A 23,862-nucleotide genomic window follows, 5' to 3' on the forward strand; every position below is an offset into this window, starting at 1 on the left:
GAGGACCAGAAGAATAGTGAGAGGGATGGAATACCTCCTCCGTGAAGAATGGCTGACAGAGTTGTAGTTTTTCAGCCCAAAGAAGAGAAAGCTCCAGGGAGACTGAATGTGGCCTTTCCATACTTTTAGAGGACCTACACGAATGACAGGGACAAACCTTTTGGCAGGGCCAGCTGGAATAGGACAAGGGATAACGGTTTTAAAACTGAAAGAGGGTTGATTCAGACTAGATACAAGGAAGAAATTTTTTTATGGTAAGCGTGGTGGAACACTGGAACAGGTTTTCCAGCAAGGTGGTAGATGCACCATCTCTGGAAACATTAAAAGTGAGGATGAACAGAGTTCTGAGCAATCTGATCCAGATGGAAGATGTCCCTGCTCATTGCAGGAGGGCCAGAGTAGATGACCTTTAAATGTCCCTTCCAACCCAAACAATTCTATGACATCATAGTATCTAGTAAGAACATTCCAATTCAACAAAGAATGTTGCAGGAGAATCAGTCAAGTAATGCAAAAATACTACTGGTCAAAACTGCTTAATTTCATAGGAACAACTATCAATACCAAACCCCCTGTTTTATCGCATCTTCTGTGTACTTGTAGTCTTCTAAAATTTACAATAGAATAAATAGCAGAGTACTTATAACACTAGAGTTATGAAATTCTAAATTTAGAACATTTCTAAATTTCTACATTCCATTTAATGGTATGAGAACTGCCTCTCTGAAGTAAAGGATGACAATGGATCAGTATTTTGCAACAATGTGCTGCATAAGCTAAAAAGCTTATTCAAATTGTCTAAACAAGTTTAGCAATTTGTTCAGTATAAAATGCACAAAAATTGCAAATCCTATAAGTTAACTTAAATTCTAGTGCCCAATACATGCAGATGTACTTTCCTAATTCATAAATGATATGAACATATGTAGAAAGCAAGTATTTCCAAGATGTACTGAAAATATAAACAACTCAAACTCTTAAATAGTTGAAAAGCACACTCATACACAGTAGATATACTAACATTTTGATCCCCCAAATAGGCTTCTGTGGTAAAAGGCAACAAAATGACAAGCACCTGAGACAGCTGAGGACTCAAAGGACACCTAAATGCTACCAAATACATATGTGTATGAGTGTATAGATATCTAGATATATTTTCCCTACATATGAATATAAAGTTCTTATTTTTTAATTATACTCTGACTTCAAGGAGAACAAAGTTACAAAGAATTTTTTGTTATGCAAGACAAATCCACAAATTAATACATTCTGGGGAAAAAAACCAACCTGTGTTCTTAATTAAGCATTGCTTTCAAGGAAAAGAACCATGTACTTCAAGTTAACAAGATGTATTTAACATCTTCAAGTTATCTGTAGCATTCTCATTTTGAGAAGCTCATGCCATGAGCTGAAAAGTGACAATTTGAATTTAACAAGCACAACAGGTTGCCAAACTAAATTATATCTAATAATGTTTCGCAGTGCCCAGGCTCTTTCCTGCTCCTGCTGACCTTTCAACACGTGGTTCAGAGACCACTAGATTAGAGCTGTTAACAAGTGACAGGTGCAACCAATTAACCAAGCAATGACGTAACTATGACTTCCAGTCTTAAGCATGAGGCTCGTTCAGCAAATGATGCTTTTCCATCAATGAGCTCAGTATGGCTGCTTATCAGCCAAACTTAAGAACTTCAAAAGCTCTGTACTGCTGATATACTTCTCATTAAAAAGTGATTTTGCTGTGAAACTATCCAACTGTGACTACGGTATGCTTTGCTGTTCTCCAGCTAGGGAAGTTGTCAAGCAATGTGCATTAACCCTTTTACTGAGAGGATCACAAATTTTCAAGTACCTAATAAGGCAGAAAGAGAACTAAGGGAACAGTGATAAGAATTGCCTATCAGTTTAAATCTCTCACAAAAAGATACAAAATACAGGTAGCTGCAATGTAGTCAAGCAATGAGTATGAATAAAAAGTTTTGATGTCACAATCTGGACTACAGTGTTTGCTCAACTTCAGTTCTTCATGACAACCCAGAACATTTTTAGGAATAGTTCAAAACTAACTCAATGTATACGCTAGCAGTAGTCCCTTTTAATATTAGTTACCACATAATCTATAGTTATTAAAATTTTGCTGGGTATGACTTTTCTGTTACAATTTGAGGCAGAATGCGTAGGAAAGCATTAAAGTCTGCTTACCTGTGGATGTACTCCACTATCTAATTGGACTTTCCAGATCACTACTGTTTCATGTGTTAACCTCTGTCACATGTCTTTTTAAAAGATAAGCATATATTAAACTTCTTTGAGATTGATATTTATTTTATTTCGTAAAACCCAAACCATTTTATGACTCTATGATTGCACACAAAAAAGATACTGCCATATAAAATGCCTAGGTAGTGGTTACCAAATTTTCTGGATCATGAACAACTCTTCAGGTTAACTGTAGACTACCAATACATCGCCACAACACATCTAACATAATATACTAAAAAAAAGGATGTAGTTCCATAAACTACTTATATAAGACTTCATAGCAGTAAATGGACGGCAACTTGGAACAACTCAGTTATAATGCAGAGTGGTGCAATTAGTTCAGTAAAGAGGAATAGATAGTGTTTTGGGATCTCCCTCAAAGTCACAACAGAAGCAAGCTGCAGATATGTCCTGTGCCCAGGCTTAGGAAGAGACATGCCACACAATCCACCCCTATCTATCACACAGATGCAACAGAAAATGATACAGACACTCAACACTACACCGTGGGGGCCACGGTGTGACGTAATAGTCCAACCCAGCATCAGCCACGGTTGACCCGAAGAACCATATGAATCCCGCAGCAGATCACAAAGCACCCAGCCAGACATACACATGTGACTACAGCAGGCTGCCAAGCCTCACCTGTAACAGTCATCTCCAGACATAGACGAAGTCTGAAAAGGGAAACGTCTGATTTAACAAGACATAAAACCAGGCACAAACTCTGACAATAACTGCTTCTTTCCCAGGCCAGATCTGTTACCCTCCCCTAGTGTTCCAAGTAGACAAACTTGGTGCATAGATAGCTAACTTCATGGTTATCAACTAAGGTCCAACAGGATCTACCAGTCTAACTCGGCATCAGATATATTGGACTAAGGGTGGCTCCCAATTAGACACTTGCATATCTTCCTATTATATTCCCCAATATTTTGGAAGGGCTTCTCTTAGTTTCTGGTGGGTTTGGGATTTTTGCAGGTAAATACCTAAATCACACTTAGTATGTTCCAAAAAAGCCTCCACATTCTGGAGAGTTATACACACACTATACAGAAGCAGTTGGTAGTTTACTGGAAGTTGGGTTAGGTGTAGCCTTGATGTTGCCGTAACAGACTCAATATGCCATGCTGAACCAACACACCACCATTCAGCCCAAAATGGTCATATTGTTCTAACAACATGCACAACAATTCATAGCGAGACCTATTTTCAACTTTGAATATATTGGAATACAAATGAAGCATTACTTTCTAATAACAATTTTATTTAAAAAGATGCCCTGAACATGACAATTTGCCTTGATACTTTGATTTTATCAGCACCTTTATTTTCATATTCAAGGTTCAGGGAAAGACAGAAACCGCTGTACAGACAGAAAGGTGAAGCTGGTTATTTGTAATTTGCTGCCAAACGCCTTAACAAAAATGGTGCCAAAACGAAAGAAAACATTTTTTCTTAACTTGGATTTTAACAAGATAAAAATACTTTGAAATAGAAAAGTGATCATTAAATAACCACTGATTTACAATAACAGACATTGCTAAAGTTACACATGTGCATCTTAGAGCACATACAGAGAAGACCTAAGTTTCTGAATTTTCTTCTTATGTTAGGGATTAAAACCTAAAAAATGGAACAAGACTATCAATGCAGGAAAAAAACCCAACAGATTCAGTAGCTCCTTCTATTCTCTGAGAAAGCCAGATATGATGTGCGAAGACAATATATTTTTCTGTCTTCTTCAGTTAGAAAGAAAAGCTAGTAACATTTAAGCAGTAGAACTCTAGCAGTAGTAACTCTAAAAGCAACAGGGCCAGTCAATTTGTACCCATGTGTTTTAAAAAACATGCATAAAGAGATTTCTGAGCCATGAGGAACGTCAGTTGTGAATAACAGAGAATGGAAATTCTAGAGATGCAGGAGGAGAAAGGGGGAGAAACTGTCTGTTGTATCACTATTTATAAAGTACAACTCAGATAATTACAAGCCTGACATTGATAAACTGTTCTTGAGTAAAAATAACAGAACCATTAACTTAGAAAAATAAAAAAAATTACTTTATTTCTACGACCTTTGGTCACAAAGGAGAGAGACATTAAACTATGTTGTGTGAAAGAAGAAAACGTAGCGTAACTTCTGACCAAGTTTGCACACAACAGAGACTGGAAAAAACAGTAATATGATACAAATGGAAGGTTAATGCCCAATCTACTTAATTTATCAAACAAAGTTCAAGGGTAACATGGTCACAATTTGCAAATTAAGATGAATGTGCTAACAGAAGGTTAGCAGATGAGTGAAAAAGGGTCCAACAACTCTTAGATGAGCCAAAAGGCAAACTGAAAAGAAAAGGCATTTTTATTTGTTTAATAAAAAAAGGCACTCACCAAAGAAAATTTTAGTGGAGTATCTGTCAGCATAAATCTCTGCATTAAAATGGGATGTTTTCCACCAAAAGATAAGAGTCAGATAAAAATAATTTAAGAGAGTCTTGTGTGCTCTATAAGGTATAACACTGGATTAAATTGTCATAGCAGACGTTTCTGCCTCATCCTCCCAAAGTCCAGGCTTTTTGGATGTTTTCCATTTTCATTAGGTAAACAGCTCCTTCACATTAGAAGCAGATATACCCTTATAAGGACTCAAGTCAGGTTTTCTTTACTCCTGCTGACACAAATTCTATTCAGAATCTTGATTAATAAGTCTTAGATCTTTTTGTGGAAATAACCAATGCAAGTGCTTGAAATGATAAGTTTCAAGAAATACATGTCTGATAATCATCTAAAGTAGTTTTTCATGCTTACAATTACTAGGAACATCTGTGTTTTCTGTGCTTAAACTTACTTTAAAGTCAAATAATCATAAGAAACAGAAATAAGTTTGTATACACTTTCTATGGAACACATGCACTGAAATTCATTAAAGTTACAGCTGCTGAATAAAATCCTATGGTGTTTTTTTTCTCAAAACCAATTAATTTTATTGACATAGCTTTGCCTTAATTATGTGCAAAGGATTCTGATAAAAAGGGAGTATTTTAGTCTGTACATATTCTTGACTCTTGACCAATAAAAAGTCTGCCCAGCAATGAACCTCTAAAGTTCATTCCTGCAAACATAATTCCTAAAATTTATTGTAATACTTATTACCATGTTTAGTCAGTTTTACTGAATTCAGACTCAGTGAACTAGTAAGACTATTAATTAGAGAGATCACAACACTTGCAGCAAAAGGTACGAGGACATAGCTTGTAACTACTATGTTTTACTCCCTTGTTCTCAAATAAACTCCCATATCCTCAAAGAGACAAGAATTTGAGCTGCAAGAAAGCATCCAACTTACCGCTCACTTCAAGCAGGTAATCACACAAGAAGAAAATGGAAGGGAAAAGAAAACAAATTCCAAGTTCCATACTAAATTGTAGAATACATTCACACACACAAAAATATTAAAATTGTTGACACTTCAGTACAAAAATATTTTGCGTAAGTATCTATGACAAATATAATTCATACTCACAAACACATAAGGCACTGAAATGTGTTTATGAGTATGTAATTGAGAAATGTAAAAATATCACTGTAAAGAAGAATATTAGTCATATTTATTATCCTATTAACATTTCCAGTGAGGCTGCTTTTCAGTACAATACGGTCTCTATGACCATAAACTCCACATACAGTGCCATACACGTTGAGATCTAAAACTATTTATAACTAGTATTGTTCAATATAAAATTTAAGAGATCAGAACAAAGCAGTACAAAACCAATACATATTATCACTGGCTGCATATGTGTGTTAAAACCACAGCTGATCAATTAATAAAACGAAATTTAAGTTACACATGCTTTGCAAATAAAATGCTTCACTGCTTAAGTGAAGTAGACGTAATCTTAACTAGGACAGTACGCAACTGGAGAGTTCTCATTTATAGCCAAAATAAATGTCAAACTGTGAAATTTAACCAGAAATACTAAAATGATTGAATCTGAAAGATATTAGTAACAGTATTACTATTTCTTGTGTACCTCTATAAAAGTTTAAGTTGTTCCTGTGGAAAGCAAAACACCATATCACATCATCAGAGTCAAGCTTTAAAAAAAATCCAAACCAAATTGAACTGATTAACTTGGATTTCTTTATGACAGATTTTGAAGGAGTAGCACGTAAATATTTAACAATACATTTGCGAAAGCCCATCAAACAGTAGTAAAATACCAACAAGACGCAGAGTTTTACCATTTACAAAAAAACCTAGGCCATTCAAGGGAGAAACATATACACATATTGTTTTAACTTCCATAGAATCTCCTGTATAATCTCAACTTAAAATACAGCTATCACTTCCTCATTCTGAGAGCTCAAAACAGTAGGGAAACAGCACTATTATCATGCAAGAAACCAGAAAGAACATCTGAAAGACTTTTGCAAGACTGGATTTGTAAAGTTCACTGCGGAACTTAGTCCAAGAATGCTAACCTATAAATACTGTCCACAATCCACAATGAGTCATTAGGAATACTTGACAGTGTTACGGATTAGGAACATAAGAACAGTGCAATGCTCAGAGTTTAATTTGTTGTTTTTTCTGTTATTGTTTTTTGTTTGTTTTTGGTTTTCATTTTTTTTTGAGAAACATTAACCGTGAAGGTAGCTTTCTAAGAGTAAAAATGTATATTTTACAAAGCATAGGCTCAGAATAGCAGGGGTCAGTGTAGAATATTCTGGTCTTCAGTTCTAGAAAATACCACTGCTTTTTTGCTTTTAAATATAATAGTGCCTGTTAAGCTAGAATTAATGTCTTCAACAAAATTCTGAATTTGCTATAAACATTGAGGAAAGTTTTATGAAGAATCATTTAATCTGAAATATCCCTCCTGAAATCACATCTGTAAGATCAATACAATATCCACCAGAAGTATACAGCCAGCAATCTACACTTAATATAAATGTATATGGGAAAAACTTTGAAAACAATCCCTTAAAAAAGCAGACCAAACATAGCCACCACCATTATCTATTGAAGTTACTCTCAAATTATTTCCTTTATTGTTTTCACTCAGAAGAAATATGAGAAAAATATAAAACCAATAAGGTAAGTAAATTATCTAAACACAAATGTATTCAAAAAAATGAAACAACTTTTTAAACAGAAAATCAAATTATTATTGCACTTAAGGACACACACTATTTACATTACAAATTTCAAAGTGATTTTAAAAAGTGGATGTATTTCAAATAAAATAACCACAATTTTCTGTAGTGGAATCCCACTCTAATTTAATAACAGACTGCCAGGAGCATTCGCCCTTACCAAATAGCATAAGCTGCTGTGAGGAATAGCTAACAAAGAAAACTTAAAATGAAAAACTTACAAAGGAAGTGGGAATGTAAGTGAACTTCAATAGGCCAAACTCTTAAAGGAACGTGACAATGGAATGAAAACAGAGCAGAATCCCAACTACAGAGGAGAAAGGACTAAAATTTTGGATGATTTTAATTAAGCCAATGACAAAGAATCAGAAAATTATATTGCTGTACAAATAGTGCAGTAAAGGAAACTCCTGGAAAAGTTTCCATACAGTGGCTTCTTTTGGAACAGCTGCTTATGTATCCATCGAAGAAAACACAGGAAAGGGAGGGAAAGTGCTTTGAGCAAAAATCGCCCCCCTCCAAAACATAAAAGATGCAAAAGAAAAAGTTAGTTACCCTACACTGCACAGCTCTCCGAGAAAGACAGCAGACCAAAATGGAAGCAAAAAGAAACCTTGAATACTGCTGTTGATTTACATGAAGCTTATCACTAAGATAACACTGTAATGCTGATGATGCTTTGATTAGAAACCAAATATTTCAGGCTGAAGAGAAAAAAGGCTTAGAAATGCAACGATTTGTTAGATTCTTCCACACAAACATGATGGATAATCTATTATCCCAGTTGACAGTAAAGATGACAGGTAGACTTGCAGACAACTCAGTGAAGATTTGTACTCAAAAAATTATCAGCATGTTAAGTGCTCTACAACAGGATGGAGCATAATATGAAATATTTTTAATTAAGACAGTCCACTAGTGACAATCTTGGAGGTAAAAAAATCAATAATCTATTCAGCAATACCTTCAATCTGAAATTGCCAAGTCAAATCTGCCAAACTCACAAAGTTTGTAATTTATTTTATTTTGTTATTATTGGACTACCAACTGCTACTATTAACTATCAAAAACTTATCAAAGCAACTTTTTAGGCAAAAAATGAATTTCACTTTATTTATTCCTGAAACATTATTAATTATAAAGATTCTACAACCAGAATCTGATATCCAGCATGACTGTACTATATTACACTATATTAAAAATACCTATTACCCATTTGGCTATGTAGTAAGGCATGTAAAATAATAAAAATCATGAATTATATGACAAATTGACTGTGTAGAGACAAACAGCAGATGTGATGAATAAAGAAAATGTTTGAACATACTGCAGTCATCCTTCACTGCAGTACCACTTTAAGATGTACTGCTCATATTTACAAAAAAATGTATTCTATAATAGAGACAAAAACCTCAAAATGTCTATTCCCATGCTATTCAACTCTGTTGAAACAGAAAGGAAACGGAGCATGAACATTTAGCAATTAAAAAGTACATGGCTACACCACTGTTAAATCCACCTTGTTATGTTACCAGAAAAAAAAAACTCACATGTGCAGCTAAACAACTGAGAACACTCCAGCCCTTTGAAATTATATCTTATCCACAATATAGTGCTAACAATTCACTGTATAATAAGGATTACACATTCTCACCTTCCACCATGCTAACTGCATTTTCACGGGTCATCTACGCATCCTTTTTTCCACGTGACTAGACAAATTCACACACAAGCTTCACCTAAAAACAAACCGACTCTTGCCAAGTAGCAGCAGGATGAAATATACCACAGTAACAATCCCGCCTTTGTCCTAGGCTAACACTATACCATTAACATGCTTTGATGCTTAGCCAAGAAAAATCTTAGTGCTGAGATTCCAGGTTTTGTGCCCAAACAATCTGGGTTTGTGTTTAATATAGTGTAGTCTACTTTTAAGTTACTGCCAATCATTAACTCTACAAAGAGTATGTCTGGGATTATTTTTGCTTTACAACGAATGTTATTGAGGAAAAGAATACAGAAAAATCTGCATAATTTTTAAAAGAATAAAGGAGTCATGTAATCCTTAGCACTAAGTAAATGTTTTTATTCAGAAAAATAAATTTCTAAAACTAATTCTGAAGTAATCTGTGTTTCTTGTTTGTCAGTTATACATATCTGAAATACCTTCTCTCTTGAACAAAATAAAAAAATGCAAATTAAAAGGAAGAAATTACCCTTTTAAATTTATGAATAACATAAGGATTCATTTTTATACAAGGAAAACAAGATCATTCTTTTCACTTTCTGAGATAATTAAAAAAAGAACCTCATCAGTCAAAAAGTAAATGACTAATAGTTTTAAAGAAAAATGGATAAAATTTAAAAGAATACATTCAGCTAAATCAAATGTTATTGCTTTCCTTATGGAAACTTAGTCAGACTGAAGTGAGTGATCCCTCATGAAATGAAGAAAAGAAGTCTGTGAGGCAAAAGAAAATATCAGTCAAGTGCACTTCAAGGGCATTACTACTATGACACTGCTTGAGTAGATCAGAAAAATCCTAATAACCAAATGACTTAAAAATACACATAAGGACTAAAATAAAAGTATCACTCAAGGTTCTAGTCCCAGCAAGATGTCATCCCCATTTCACTCCAAGATTGATGTCTGTATCTTTTATACAGTCTGCTGTGGGCACGTCCGCACACTTTCTACAGCACTAAAACCTGCTTAATAGTCCTTTGTTTTTGACAGCATGCTTCTGGCCCTGGCTTTGCAGCTGACTTTTTTTTTTATTAATTTGCTGGGATTGTATAAAGGATACATTTTACAAGGAACTCTATAACCAACTGTAACTCTCAAATTGAGGAAAAAATGGCAAGAAAAAGTGGGCAAAAGGACAGGAAAGGAAGGCAATTATCTCTTGAGACAGCCTTGTGGAAAAACAAAAAAATGTTATTCAGTCCCAAGGGTAAAGACTTCTTCTGTCATTTTATCCAAAATATTTCTTCCTCTCCTTTATCCTTCATACCATACCATGATTGTCAAATTCCAGTTCAAAGGAATTTCAGTGGTTCTCAGGCTTTTTTCTATGAACTTTTACTTACATCAATAGCTTTACTGGAATCACTGAGTCATGTAAACATTTGCGGAAGTCAGCAATTTCCAGATGACTGTGGATAAATGGCAATTTATAAATTAGCACTTTGGTTTCTCAGAATCATAGAATCATTTAGATTGGAAAAGCCCCTTAAGATCACTGAGTCCAACTGCAAACCTAATACTGCCAAGTTCACCACTAAACCATGGCCCTACACACCACTTCTACATGCCTTTAAAATGCCCTCAGCAAAGATGACTCAACCACTTCCCTGGGCAACCTGTTCCAATGCTTAACAACTCCCTCAGTGAAGCAGTATTTCTCCACACAGAACCACCCCAGCTCCCTCAGCTTCTCCTCAGAGGACTTGTTCTCCAGATGCTTCACCAGTTTGCTTGCTCTTCTTTGGATGCACTTCAGCAGTTCGATATCTTTCTTGCAGTGAAAGGAACACAACTGTAGTATTCGAGGTGTGGCCTCACAAGCACTGAGTACAGGGGCACAAGCACTTTCCTAGTCCCGCTGTTCACTCTTACAGATGTACATTTTCTGACTAAGGGTAAGAAAACATCTGTATTGGAACATACGTCAGCTTATATGGAACGAAGTGATCAAGTTGAGCCTTGTCTTGCTGTGACAGGTCGGAACATGTTCTATAACCATCTTATTGTCTCTCCCCTACCACTCTTGGTTCCCAAGCTATAGGGTTAATCTCACTTTTTTTGTGCTGGACCTCATATATAGGATTAAATCTGAAGTGAATCTTCATCTGTGTAATTTTCTAGTTTAACACCAGCCATAATCAGCTTAAACCAGCTACTATAATAACCAGACACACACTCAACAAAACCAGAATTTAAATTAATTAATTCTTATAAGCATTAACTTAAAAGAATACATCAAAATAAACTGCTACTTCAGATTTCTTCATGAAAGTCACAGTGACTTATATTACACCAACAGCATTCCCACTGTTTTCTGGTATTAGACCATGAATTCCCACCAATTTGTGGCTGTGCCTTTGCTTAACACCACAGGTGGAAAAAAAAAAGTTTTCCCTTTTCTATCAGGCAGCAGCAGCTCCCACCCTTCTGCTTATCATAGCTGTGACAAAAAAGCACAACAGACATGTCCTCTCAGATAACACAGCCTTGAAAGTATTTAGGATTGAAGAGAGTGCCACCTGCAAACCACAGGAGATATGCATAAAACAAAATCAGTACAATTCACTTTTAATGTCAACTAGTTATTATGTTTTATAATAATATTTCATAGACTTCTATTTTGTGTACTTAATTTCTGATGCAATCTCTAAATTCTTCAAAGGTAGCACCCCACTTAAAGCATGTCACAATTCTTGAGTTAGAGTTGAATTACGCATGTGTGTGGCAAGGACTCTGTGTAGAAGCACCTATACTCACAAGGCAAACCCAGGAAAATGTGTTGATCTTGAACTGTGGCAGCAGCTTTCTGAATTCTTATGCTGTAAAGCCTATTCTTAATTAAGGTAATAACTTCACACTTCCCCTGCAGCTCTTTACCTCACTATTTGGGCCGAGCCTTGTTCAAATTCTCACAAAGTGTTCCTCTAGTGAAGAACAGTGTCCTCAGGTATACTGAAAATATTTAGGCAGGTACTACCTGTGTAATATAGAAATTTTATATCCTACATCCTTCCCAGGTCATTGCAGCCAAGTTCACGTGCTTGAACTAATACTTTCTCAAGAATTCAAATGATAAACAAGCAAACCTGTCTAATTCAGCCAGTGTTCATGACGTACTGTATTGAAGGCAAATGACTAACTTAATGAAATTCTGCTTGGACACAAGTCAACAAGATACAGAAAAATAAGAAGACTGAAACACTGCTATACTAGTCTGTATGTATATCAGTATATTTCATACGTCTAGTACTTTCTAGTACTAGAGGTACTGCTTCTCCAAAGAGCTTTTGAAAAGACATTTCAAGCTAAGAGTGAAAAAGCAGAAATAGAAATCCAAATCTCTTAACTACTGAAGAACAACCAGTAGAACACTTAGAACAGCCCTAAGTATGCCTAGTGTAATCAAAGCCAGGATTTAAGAGAAACCTGCTGATACTCCACATTGAAACCAGACTATTTGGAAAGATTTGCTGCTTACACGCTTCCTTGCAACTCAGCATTATACAGCCTTTTGCACTTCTCCAGAAATATTAGTTAGAATTTTACTCATAGTGCATAGCACTTGAGAAAAGCTGCAGAGCAGTTCTAAAGAGCAAAATAACTTATTTGGGAAGTTTATAGGCTCTTTTTTTCCAGAGAAGAATTTCAGACCTCTCTGTCAGCATATTATGGGACAAAACTGCATTAAAAAGGAGGTGAGATTACAGAGTATATAACTTTTTGACCTCCAACTGCACAAACTTCAGTATATAAGACTCTCCCATATTACTTTTCAGTCTCTTTTAAGCCACAAGAGCCTTAAGGTCAAAAACGTACAGGTGGCCTCTCAGTATCCAGCTTCTAGTCTAATACTAAATATTAAAATAGTTTACATATTAAGCTATATTTTAATATACAACACCCAGAACTCTTAACAGACGGAGCTCTGGGGATGCTGATGGTAAATGCTAGCCAAATACTCAGCATAACTTCTGAAATGTTATGACGATTACACTATACCTAAAAATCAGAACTCAGAGGGCAGGGAGAGGAATGCTAGAGACTACTCAGTAGAGGTTTTATGTTTAACGTAGTTTTGCAAAGCACAGCACAAGAATATCTTAATAGAAGCACTGGAGAACAAAGAAGTAGTATTCAGAAGGAAAGTTGGGTGCTTTCTTTTGTCATAAAATTCACTTTCCTCCCATACTAGGAAAAGATTACAGATCTCTAGTTACTGTCCTGTTTGAAATGCAGGCTGCATAAACCACAATGAAGTCAAATGAAAAGTGTTGTAAACCTACCACTGCCATTTTACAGCAGTATTTTATACAGATATATACCTTTGTCATGTGTTCAGAATCAACATCACTCATGTTTTTAAATCATGACAGTATAGTTGAAATACATTCCTCTATCTAGCAGAGACAGAAAAAAGTCTAATTTCATTTCACCACTCAGTAACTGTTCTATTTCAGTATGTGATGAAGTAGCTACTTTTAAATAAAACTGGAATTTCTCAATTTCATCTATTAAATTGTTTAAAATAGCACTGGACACTACTTTAGGGTGAAACACACTATGTGCCACTTCAAGGAAGTTAAAGTGAACCAACATAAGCCGGTTTATTGGTTTATAATTATCAATGGTTCCTAGTTTTAAAAGAATAACGTACACTTATCACTTAAAAATATGTAAGAATTCAAAAGTTCTAAGAAAATTAAATTAAAAATATAGGCAGTATGGTGAAAAAAGATCAGAAGTTACCGCAATATGAAAAAATACAACAGCTGGTGAGACTGCAAATGTCAAGGCAATCTCCTGCAATAATCTTTTGTAGTTGTACAGTATATCTACTTATTTTAATGTCTGTTTGGTTCCGTTTGACAGGTCTGAGGTTTTGGCTTTTTTTTTCCCCTTTAATTCTTTTACTGCAGATGTTTTCCATTATTCAAAAACACAGCACTTTACAGACTTCAGCAGAGACTTTTGGATCCAAAGTTAGGAGGTCATGATAGAAGGGCAATACGTTTTTTTGTATTACAATAAGCTTCAGCTAAAGCGATTTGTTTCTTTCCATATCCAAAAATGTATACTAGTAAGTCTAAATATGGTCCTCTCAACAACCGAATTTTACATCAATTTTATTAGCAATGTCTCTTTTTTAAAAAAAATCTGGTACTGTATTGCATATGCAGAAAAAAGTACTTCTTGAATCAAGCTAGAATACAATAACCCAGTAAAACTTTCCCGCAGAAAAAGCATACTAGTCAAAACAAAAGAGATTTCAGAGCAGCATATTGATTCTGACGTAATGGTACTGGAGAGTTTCTTAACAGAATTCAACACGAGCTCCTGACTGGTTGCTAACCTGGCTACTTTTAGAGTCAACCCAAATAACCTTTTATTATATGAGATCAGGAAAACTTGCTTCCCACTACTTTAAAGCAAGCCAGTCCTTAAAAAGAAAATCAGTAACAATAACAGGACAAAAGAACATCTTCACTAAGTAAGAACTAGGTTACAAAGTTATTGCTTAAAACAGTTGCCAACGTGACATTAAACACTAACTGGAAGTACATCTATTCACTCCAGGGGACAGCATAGTAAATCCACTAACAGTGAATCACACAAACCCCCTTCTACCAAGATTGCTTGGCAATCTGGGCTTACTAAATAAAGTAAAAGCCAAGGACAACTAATTGCCAAAACCTAGGAAGTGAAAACCAGAATAAGTGCACAAATTGGGAAACCAGATCTTCGAGAGTGATGACTGAAAATAATCTAGAAAGCCCTAGCAACACAAGCAATCTCAGTGGACTATCAGTAAGAAGGGCTGACGTGGGCACCATATGAATAAACAGGATGGTGAAAGTAATAAAAAAATGTTACTGCTGTCTGTGTACAGCACTAGTAAGGCTACTAAGAGATTAGTGATCAATGCTTGTTAAAGAATGTTGAAAAACTGGAAAAGGAACAAAAAAGCCATAAAGTGATTTGAGGACTGGAATAAATGTCTTACTGTGAAAGACTGAATGAACTCAATAGGTACTGCTTATCAAAATGAGGGAAAGTACTCAGTTAGAAATTAAGTAGTTGAATAAGAGCAAACAGAGCGTACTGCAGTGATCTTCGGAAAAAGACACAGCAAAAAAATTCACTGGCTACAAGCTGTACTCAGACAAATTAAAATGTAAAACTGGATGAGATATTGTTACGGGTAAGTTATCTAAATATTGGAATAGATCATGCATGTTGTCTAAATATGGACCAAACTACCCTCTCCTGGTATCTGCAAATCACATTTGAATGCCTTTACTGTTCAGCTGTGGCCAAACAGTAAGCTCAATACAGGGCAGTAAGTTACAGCACGAGATACACAGTTTATCTAATGGTCTCCTTTGGCTTAAAACACTTAACAGAGTATCTGAAACCGCTATATGAAAACAGCAGCAGCCCCTTAGGTACAGTGAAGTTCACAGTCAGTTGCAAAGACAGCCTGTACTCAAGAACTCAAAAGCCAGTGTTAATTATGTACCATTTATATTTCCTGGTGCCAAACTGAAAAGCAAGGAGACAAGCTGTGCTGTTGGACAAGGTCTGGTAACAGTTACACCTGATTTAAGAAAAGGCTAGAGGATTAGAAATATAATCAATAAATTTAAAATGGCAATTATTGTAAAGAAAGAATCAGTTCTATACAGAAATAGATAAGCTTCAAATTTCAAAATGAATGAGTAGCTCTAGCATCACATTTCCACTACTTACAAACAGTCAATATTCACAAGGAAGTGTAGAAGTAGCTTCTGGAACACAAGATGAGATAATAGATGTAAGTTTAAATAAGCAGAAACATAAATAAAGTGCCTAAATACACATATGAGTAACTTAAAAGAAACCAAACCACAACAAAAAAGCTGCTGTACTTGTTATTCCAGACTCAGTAGAGTCTGGGGAGGCATGGGGAAGTAATATTTTTTTTAAATTTTTTTTTTAAAAAAATCAGATCACAGAAGCATCCAAGTCAGAAGGAACTTCAAAAACTCATCAGCTCTAGCCTCATGCTCAAAAGGATGATAGCCATTGCTCTCCCCTCATCTTGCCTTTGATACATCCATGTTGCGTATTTCCAATCGCCTCTGTCTCCTTCATGTGGCCAGAAACTGCTTCCAAGAGGATCTACCCCTCTATTTCCCTACAGACCAAAGTGAGGCTAACTGGATCATCCTCTAAGGACTGCCTTTTTTGAAAATGGCTGCAACATCTGCAACATCCTCTACTCAAAAAGTTCCACTGTTTCAAAGATTACAGAACGCAGCCTTGCAATGACATCAGCCACTTCGCAATTAAAATTATAGACGGCAGACTTGTATGACATCAGTCTCATCCTCCTTGAACTAATTCCAAAGATGCACATAATGTAACTTTTATAAAGAAGTTGCAGATTTTCAACAATTACAAGAATAGGAATTCTTCCACTGTAGAATTGTGAGAGCCTCAAAAGTTATTTTCTTTACAGTACCATGCCTGTATTATAAGCACAAGCTAACAAGTGCACAGTAAATGCATTTATAAGAAAACTTTCTATAATATTATTAATTTATGATTTAAAGAAATCTAGTTCTTCATTCATAACTACTGCAGATTTACAAAAAGAAAAGTTTTGATTTAAAGGTCTTTAAAAAGATTTCCACGAAATCACCTTTGATTGTTCTACACCAGAGTACTTTAAAAGCACTTCAGGAATATAATCTTGCTTGCTCAGTGTGTCACTGTTTATTCAGATGCTAAGAAAATGTAATCGTGCAATTTTTACTACATGGTCTGAAATGGACTTAGCATGAACTTGAGCATATCTGCCTAGCATTATTAACTATTTTTATTACTACTGGGCCTAGATGACAAAATGACAGTGGGGATGCAAGTCATTTGACCAAGTACAACTATCTAAAAGTAAACTAGTTACTTCACATAGTCTTTTAACAAATGCAAAGAAAGAAGTCAGAAGAATTACACCTTAAAAAAGCGTTATAGAATTCTACTTTGAGGATGAATCAAGTAACTTCTCACGTAACACCATAGATGCCTTAAGCTTCAAGAAATGATTTATTCTACCTATGACAAGCCACATGCATGTAAGAATAATCAGGACTGCAAAGGAGTGGCAATATAGCTACTACCAATTACAATAGCAGTTACTACTACTATTACTATTCATCTCCATATGATAGTCAGAGATGGCTTATAAGCCAAAAGAAACGTGATTACTTACTTAGCTCAACTGCAATTCATATGATTATGAGGAGAAAAATATACAATAGGAAATAAAAATTCAAGTGATGCTAGCTACTCAAAAAGAAAAGTCAGGTTTACTTCCTCAGTAGCTTAGCTTTTCTAGATGATTATTTCATATTGCTACATAATAACATGTCCATTATAAGGATGCAACCGGAATTGTTGGTCGTACTGTGGAAAACCATACAGTCAACTGTACTCTACTTGCACACTGCATGTCTTGAAAAGAAGAAGCACTGCAAATTTTTAAAAGCTGGTAACAAGAAATGTGTAGCACCCGAGCTCCACCTACAGGATGAAAACAAATGTAAAATCAGTATTTTTAATAACCTAACTAGAAGAGGACTGTTTAGTCTGAAGCTTTCAGATGATCATCTCAAGCCCTTGCCATTTTACAAACTCGATGTGATGCTGATAGATTTGATTACTATTGCCATGATGTCAAACACTACTGCTATTTGTATATACTCCTTCATGTAAACAGTTGTTCCATACTTTGAAGTTTAGGCTTAAGCATTCTAAATAAAAAAACAAATCTGCGGCATTTCTCTAACAACTTGCCAGAATGAGCGGGAGACTAACTCTCCTGAGGTTTTCTGTCTAATACAAAATTGGAAAGTGTCTCAAATGATTTTTGAAAACATTCACAAAAAGCTCACATGCTTACTGAAATGACCAAAATTAACTTCACCATTTGAGCACTCCAAGTATGATTGCATTTTGAAGTGATATTGAATCTCAGTACCATGGATTTAAGGAGGTTTCTGTTGTTTCCATATTGTTCCTCTGAAATAGATGTGCAAAATTCTGACCTCACAAATGGATTAAAAGAAACAGGACTGACACAAATGAATACAGATTTGTAGAAAAAGTCATGCATGTTAAAAGACAGCACTCTGAAAAAATATTTTTAAAAGTTCAATTACTTTATTAACACATTTAAATATCTGATGAGACTAATAATTCTGATTGATAACAGCCTTCTGAAATGTCAGCAGTTATTACTCTTCAAGCTGTGTATGGCAGACCCAACTTTTTGTTTGGTATTTGCACCTCCCACATCTCTGCCTGTTCTGATCAACATACACTTGGACTACAGTGAGTTCTAAGTCCCATGAGATCACCTCCAGCACGCTTACAAAAAAGTCACTATTCCACACAAAGAAACTGAATAATGTTTATTGTACTTCATCTCATCGCACCTCAAAGTTAGTAACATCTTATTTATAACAAAAAATACCATGCCTTTGATTTTGATTCCAGGCGGTAATTTGGAAAACAGTAAGTCTAGTGTAGAAATTGATGTTACTTGTGGTACTAAGCAGTGTCTCCCCAGGCTACGGCTCCCAACTGCTAAAACCACATCCAATAAAACCCTCGAGGCTCTGAGTTAAGATAATTCATTTGGCTATAATACTACTGCTACTGCCCTGAAAGAATGGAATAACCACAAACACAGCACATTGACCATCCACATGCACAGCCAGCAGCTTACAGAATGCCTACACAAATGCCTTTTGAAAACGTGATAAAACATCATGCAAGCATGGTCACAGACCATATTATTCCTAAGGGTAGGCTTGAGGTTCTTATTTCCTTCATGCTACAAACTTGCTATATATCTTAGGGAAATCTGTTTCTAGCAACCACCCCTGTAAAACCCAACAGACAGTTAAACAGATTGGTGTAGTAAGTAGGTACAGAGTCTCATGTCTCTTGCTGTTCTGAGGATGTTATTTGACTGCAATGTACTTGAAGAGACATTTTCAGAAAAAGCTTTTTCCCTGAGAACTTTCAAATTTCGGAATCCTTACCTCCACTATCTCATACAGGTACCTAACACGAATCTGTATTTGTACAATCTCCATGACCATGAACAGTTCACTGACTCCACAAGGCTAATACTTACTTTGTATTGGGGAATATTATGGGTAATATAATAAATATTACAGGGGTACAGGATTGATTAATTGCTGAAGGTACAGTACTGAAAACCAGGAATGACTTATTTCTGCAGTCAAGAAACTGATTCAGCACAATGTTTCTGCAAGGCCTGAGATAGAAAACTACCTGATGTACTTGTCCCATATACCGACATCTAACCATTTCAATTGACAAAAGATAGTCATTTAATTTACTACTGCATGATGCATCAACCACAGAATCAGTAACCAGATTTGGGGATCCAAGTTAACCATCTTCATCCCCGAGCTCAATATACTTTTTGTGGAGCAGATGTCTACAGTAGATACAGTACAGCACCCAGTTTCCAAAGCAGCCATACAGCACAACTTCAAAAATAGCAGAAAGGAAAAGCCCAGGATAGGTTTTTAGAAGATGTCTTGCATCTTTGGAAATAGCAGCATCTAGGCCTGAAAAAGAACAAACTGAAACCTACTCAGGTTTGCTCAAATTACAAAGGCTTCTATACTGCACCTAGTATGCTCCTCAGCTTTGAATCAGTACTGGAAAAGATGTAGAAAAGAACACTGAGTTTTCTGCCTAAATCCCATTAATATTTTATTTTCTGGAGCTATTCAAATTTATTAAAGTGGTTAATAAAAATTATTTTCTCAGTGATGTTCTCACTGGGCTTTTTACTGCTCCAAAAAGGCAGATAAACAGCAAAACTCACAGTTGGTATATTTCAATATACCAATATTCAAAGATTATCCAAAATAACATGAGCATTCCTACCACTCTGAAAGTACGGCCTGCTTCTAAACATATAGACAACACAGAGTTAAAAATACTACCTCACATGGAATGCTTAAAACTTACTAATCTTGCTCAAGATAGTATCAAATTCTTCCAGTAAGAATAATCAGATTGATATCCATCAAATTGCAAATGTCAGGGTACAATTTCCCTTTACTCTTAGCAATTACTTTTGTTTCACAATTAAAATAGTGATTGAGTGCCCACCATAACTGATAACAACTCCTTCATCAATATGATACAGCTGTTCTTATTTTCAGCAGGTATAGTTGTATAAAACCAGAATAACCTTTAAGAAGTACAATTCAGATATCTGAATTTCTGATGACTGTAAAACAGCAACTAATTTTGGTTGTTATTCTTTGTTTTCCAACCAAAGTTTCAATATGTATTTTATCTCAAAGTGTATTATTATCATTATAGCAAATTTATCTTCATGTGTCTTGACCTCAAGTCTTTACTTCCCAATTATTAACAGGGATGCTAATTATTGTTGAACTTGTGAAGGATTTCTATGGACTACCAGGTGTTTTCTCGTCACAGACTGTCCTGGATTCTTCCATGTTGGCAATATGCCTTGGCCAATACATATAAAACTATATCATTAGTGGAAGTAATCACAACAACAACAACAAAAAATGCAGGATTTGGCATGTGTAAAGCCTGAATAATTTGAGCAGCCAGTTATTTTTGACTACTGTGCAGAGTCAGAGTACAAAACATGAATAACTATTTTGATTGTTCCTTCCTCTGCCCACTCCCCAAAAATTTCACTGAATAAGTAAATTTACATATTGAACTTTCTAACTGCAAAGACTTAATTGTTCAGTAACTTCTGGAGCCCATGTTTATTGAAATACAACACAGACATATCCCAGCCCTCTAAGAACAGTCCTAGTTGGTATATAAAATGGATGTATAAATTACAGTGTTGGAAAACTGATATACTGTAAGAACTATTTTAACAATGTACTGTGTTAAAGCAGACTTTAATTGAAGCCTTTACTTTCACTAAGTCTCAGTGGTGGATGACCAGCACGTGTTATACACAGAAAAGCTACAAAACTCAATCTTATAACTGTGTAGAAAGACAAAGAAAAGCATGATAAATATGCAAAAAACAGTACATTTATAACTCACAGAGAGAAATAAAAAGTCCCATGCAAGGGACCAAAAGTGTCAGTATCACAAAACATAACTTCACTGTTTGGCTCAAACTGTCAAATGAAACTAAGAAATGAGAAATCAATAGGCAATTTCCCCTTCCACAGCTGGAGGTGGGCAGGGGGAATTTTAATGTAATACCGACCTATCAATGCAGCAACTGCAGAACTGGAATTAAGTGGAAAGAATCTAACTGTAAACAACTTGAAAAGAAGTGGGGAGGGAAAGCACGATACTTACCTGCGACTAGTTGTTTTCTTTTCTGTCTTAGCTTCTTCCTCTTGAGGTTGCTGTTTAGCATTTTCACTTGTATCAATTTTCAACTTCTTGGCAATGCGCTCTTTCATTTGAAATCTCTCGTTGCTAGCAGCTTCATCTTCTATACTATCAGCATCTTCACCATGTTCTTCTTCTCCCTTTATTGATTTAAAATGATAAAACTTCTCCTTTAGCTTTTTTTTTTAACTACGGAAGGTTGAATGTGGAAAACCTTTCTTACAAAGACAATCTCTTACAAAAAAAAGAAAGAAAAACACTTCATTTCAAAGCAAACTTTTCAAACAAATATCTCCTCACTTGCTTCAGAAGGAACAAAAAATTAGAAGTATGATAATTAAATATTTTTTCAAACACAAATTACATCTTTTATGTATGGCTTAAAACTACAACAGCCTCTTCTAGACTGTAAACTCATATAGGTCCACAGAGGATGTCATAGCAAAGTGGCATTACTCTGGTCCTTGCTCATGAATCCAAAATATGATCAAAACAATACACAAAATATTTCCTTCATTTTCCACTAAAAGAAACACAAAACTTATGAAGAACTTCCTGCCACAGGACAATACTACAGTCATGACAGAATGGAGGGAAGAGGTTTGCCCCTAAGTTTCTGTGAGGGAATTTATAAAAAACACGTTGATCAAAAGAGGCTGTAAAAACCAGTGGAATCGAGCACCCAAACTTGCTACAGAGGCATGTTTCCTAACAGAGGAAGGCAAAAGGAGATAAACCACCCCGATTCAATAGTAATGAAGAAGAAACCTGACAAGACCAAGGGATCTAGACCAAGTTTGACTACCTCCTTCCTTAAAGAAGAGAGCCTGCATGAATCCCAATGGAAAGGTGCCAGCTCAATGACTAGATGGTGCATCTCTGTATTTATTTTGGACTGACACTAATTAGATGAAGGAAAAGCATATGATGCTAGCTGGTGGTAATTTTAGCCACAGAGAGAGAACACACAAGAGTTAGTAATGGTATTCTAGAGGACTGTATTGTATCCAGGAGACTGCCAGGAAGCCAGCACTTGGCAAAAACACTGACAAATTAAGACACAACCTTCCTCCTCAGCCACTTCCTTCCAGCAACTCTACTACTTCCTCCTGCCCTGTCTCTTCCTGCAGTCCCTCTTCTGTCTCATTAACTCCATCTAATCTCATACCTTTTAGATTCTGAAGTCTTATTACCAACTAACAGATTTAAGAGAGTTGGGTATATGAAGCTCAGGAAGGAAGTGGCCATTCAACTGGATGATGGTTTTCCTCTAGCGAAACAAATACAAAACTGCCTGCCTGGAAGCTGTATAAGTTCTTGCTGCTGTTGTTTGCAGGGTGGAGTTGCCCTATTCTTTATTTGCTGTGCAAATAAAAATGTAATGAAAGATTTTGTGTAAAAATGACTAATAGCTACTGTCTGTAATATGCTTTAGCCATTCGAGATGATTAGTAAATTGCAGATATCAATCATTATCTATCCAGAGTACTATGCAAAATTTACCGTGTAGAGGAAAATAAGTTGTGCAGAAGGGGGAAACTGAGGAATGTCGCAGTCTTATGAACACATTTCATATAAAATTTTGGTGAACCACTTAAGTACAAAAGGAGCTTTAACGAACAGCTATGAGGTACTATTAATAAAAGAGATATGACTCAAAACATGAAATGCATGACTGAGGATTGCAGCAAGAGAAACAGGATGATATTTAATAGCATGAACAGCAAAGCCAGGTGCTTAGGGAATAATAACAGGAGTTTCTCTTACACACTAGGAACCTGTTATTTTGGTGGAGCAGGGTAGTGTGGAAGGATTATTTACTTATAGGATAGCTATAAAACTACCAACGCACTGCTGCTGTGTGAATGCAAAAGTGATCGTGTGATGTGTTAACTGAAATAAATCTAAGAGATGACAAATTACTAGCACCACTTTACAAAGCTCAGGTAATTGCCTAAAATGCTAGATTCTAGCTAACATCTTTCAATGAAGTAATATCTAAGAAGAACACCTGCAAGAAAAAACAAGCCTTCCTAATTTCTACTTCACGACATTACTATAACAGCATTCAGCACAATTACACTAATAAAAACCCAAACAAATAAGTATATCTAAAATGTCCCTATTCAACTAACAATAGAGTATCTGTGCATGGTGAATAGATACGGAAAAGAGAACCTTCTATAACTCATTTTAGGAAACGGGAGATTACACTGCTAATCAAATATTATAACCTTGTCTCAAGAGCAACTCAAAAAGGTG

At 35.6% G+C, this 23,862-nt stretch overlaps 1 protein-coding gene across 2 annotated transcripts in view; it reads right to left on the reverse strand.

Moving 5' to 3' along the window:
* Positions 1 to 23,862, reverse strand: part of CWC27 (CWC27 spliceosome associated cyclophilin) — a 117,665-nt gene that overhangs the window by 75,778 nt on the left and 18,025 nt on the right. Inside the window, exon 10 of one of the 2 annotated variants that reach the window (XM_069879864.1) lies at positions 21,565 to 21,740. In XM_069879864.1, coding sequence (XP_069735965.1) covers positions 21,565 to 21,740 — 176 coding nt within the window. The remainder of the gene's footprint in view (positions 1 to 21,564; positions 21,741 to 23,862) is intronic. The other variant, XM_069879863.1, reaches the window with a different exon arrangement.

The sequence above is a fragment of the Phaenicophaeus curvirostris genome, chromosome Z (assembly GCF_032191515.1).
Source record: "Phaenicophaeus curvirostris isolate KB17595 chromosome Z, BPBGC_Pcur_1.0, whole genome shotgun sequence".
Classification (NCBI taxonomy): Eukaryota; Metazoa; Chordata; class Aves; order Cuculiformes; family Cuculidae; genus Phaenicophaeus; species Phaenicophaeus curvirostris.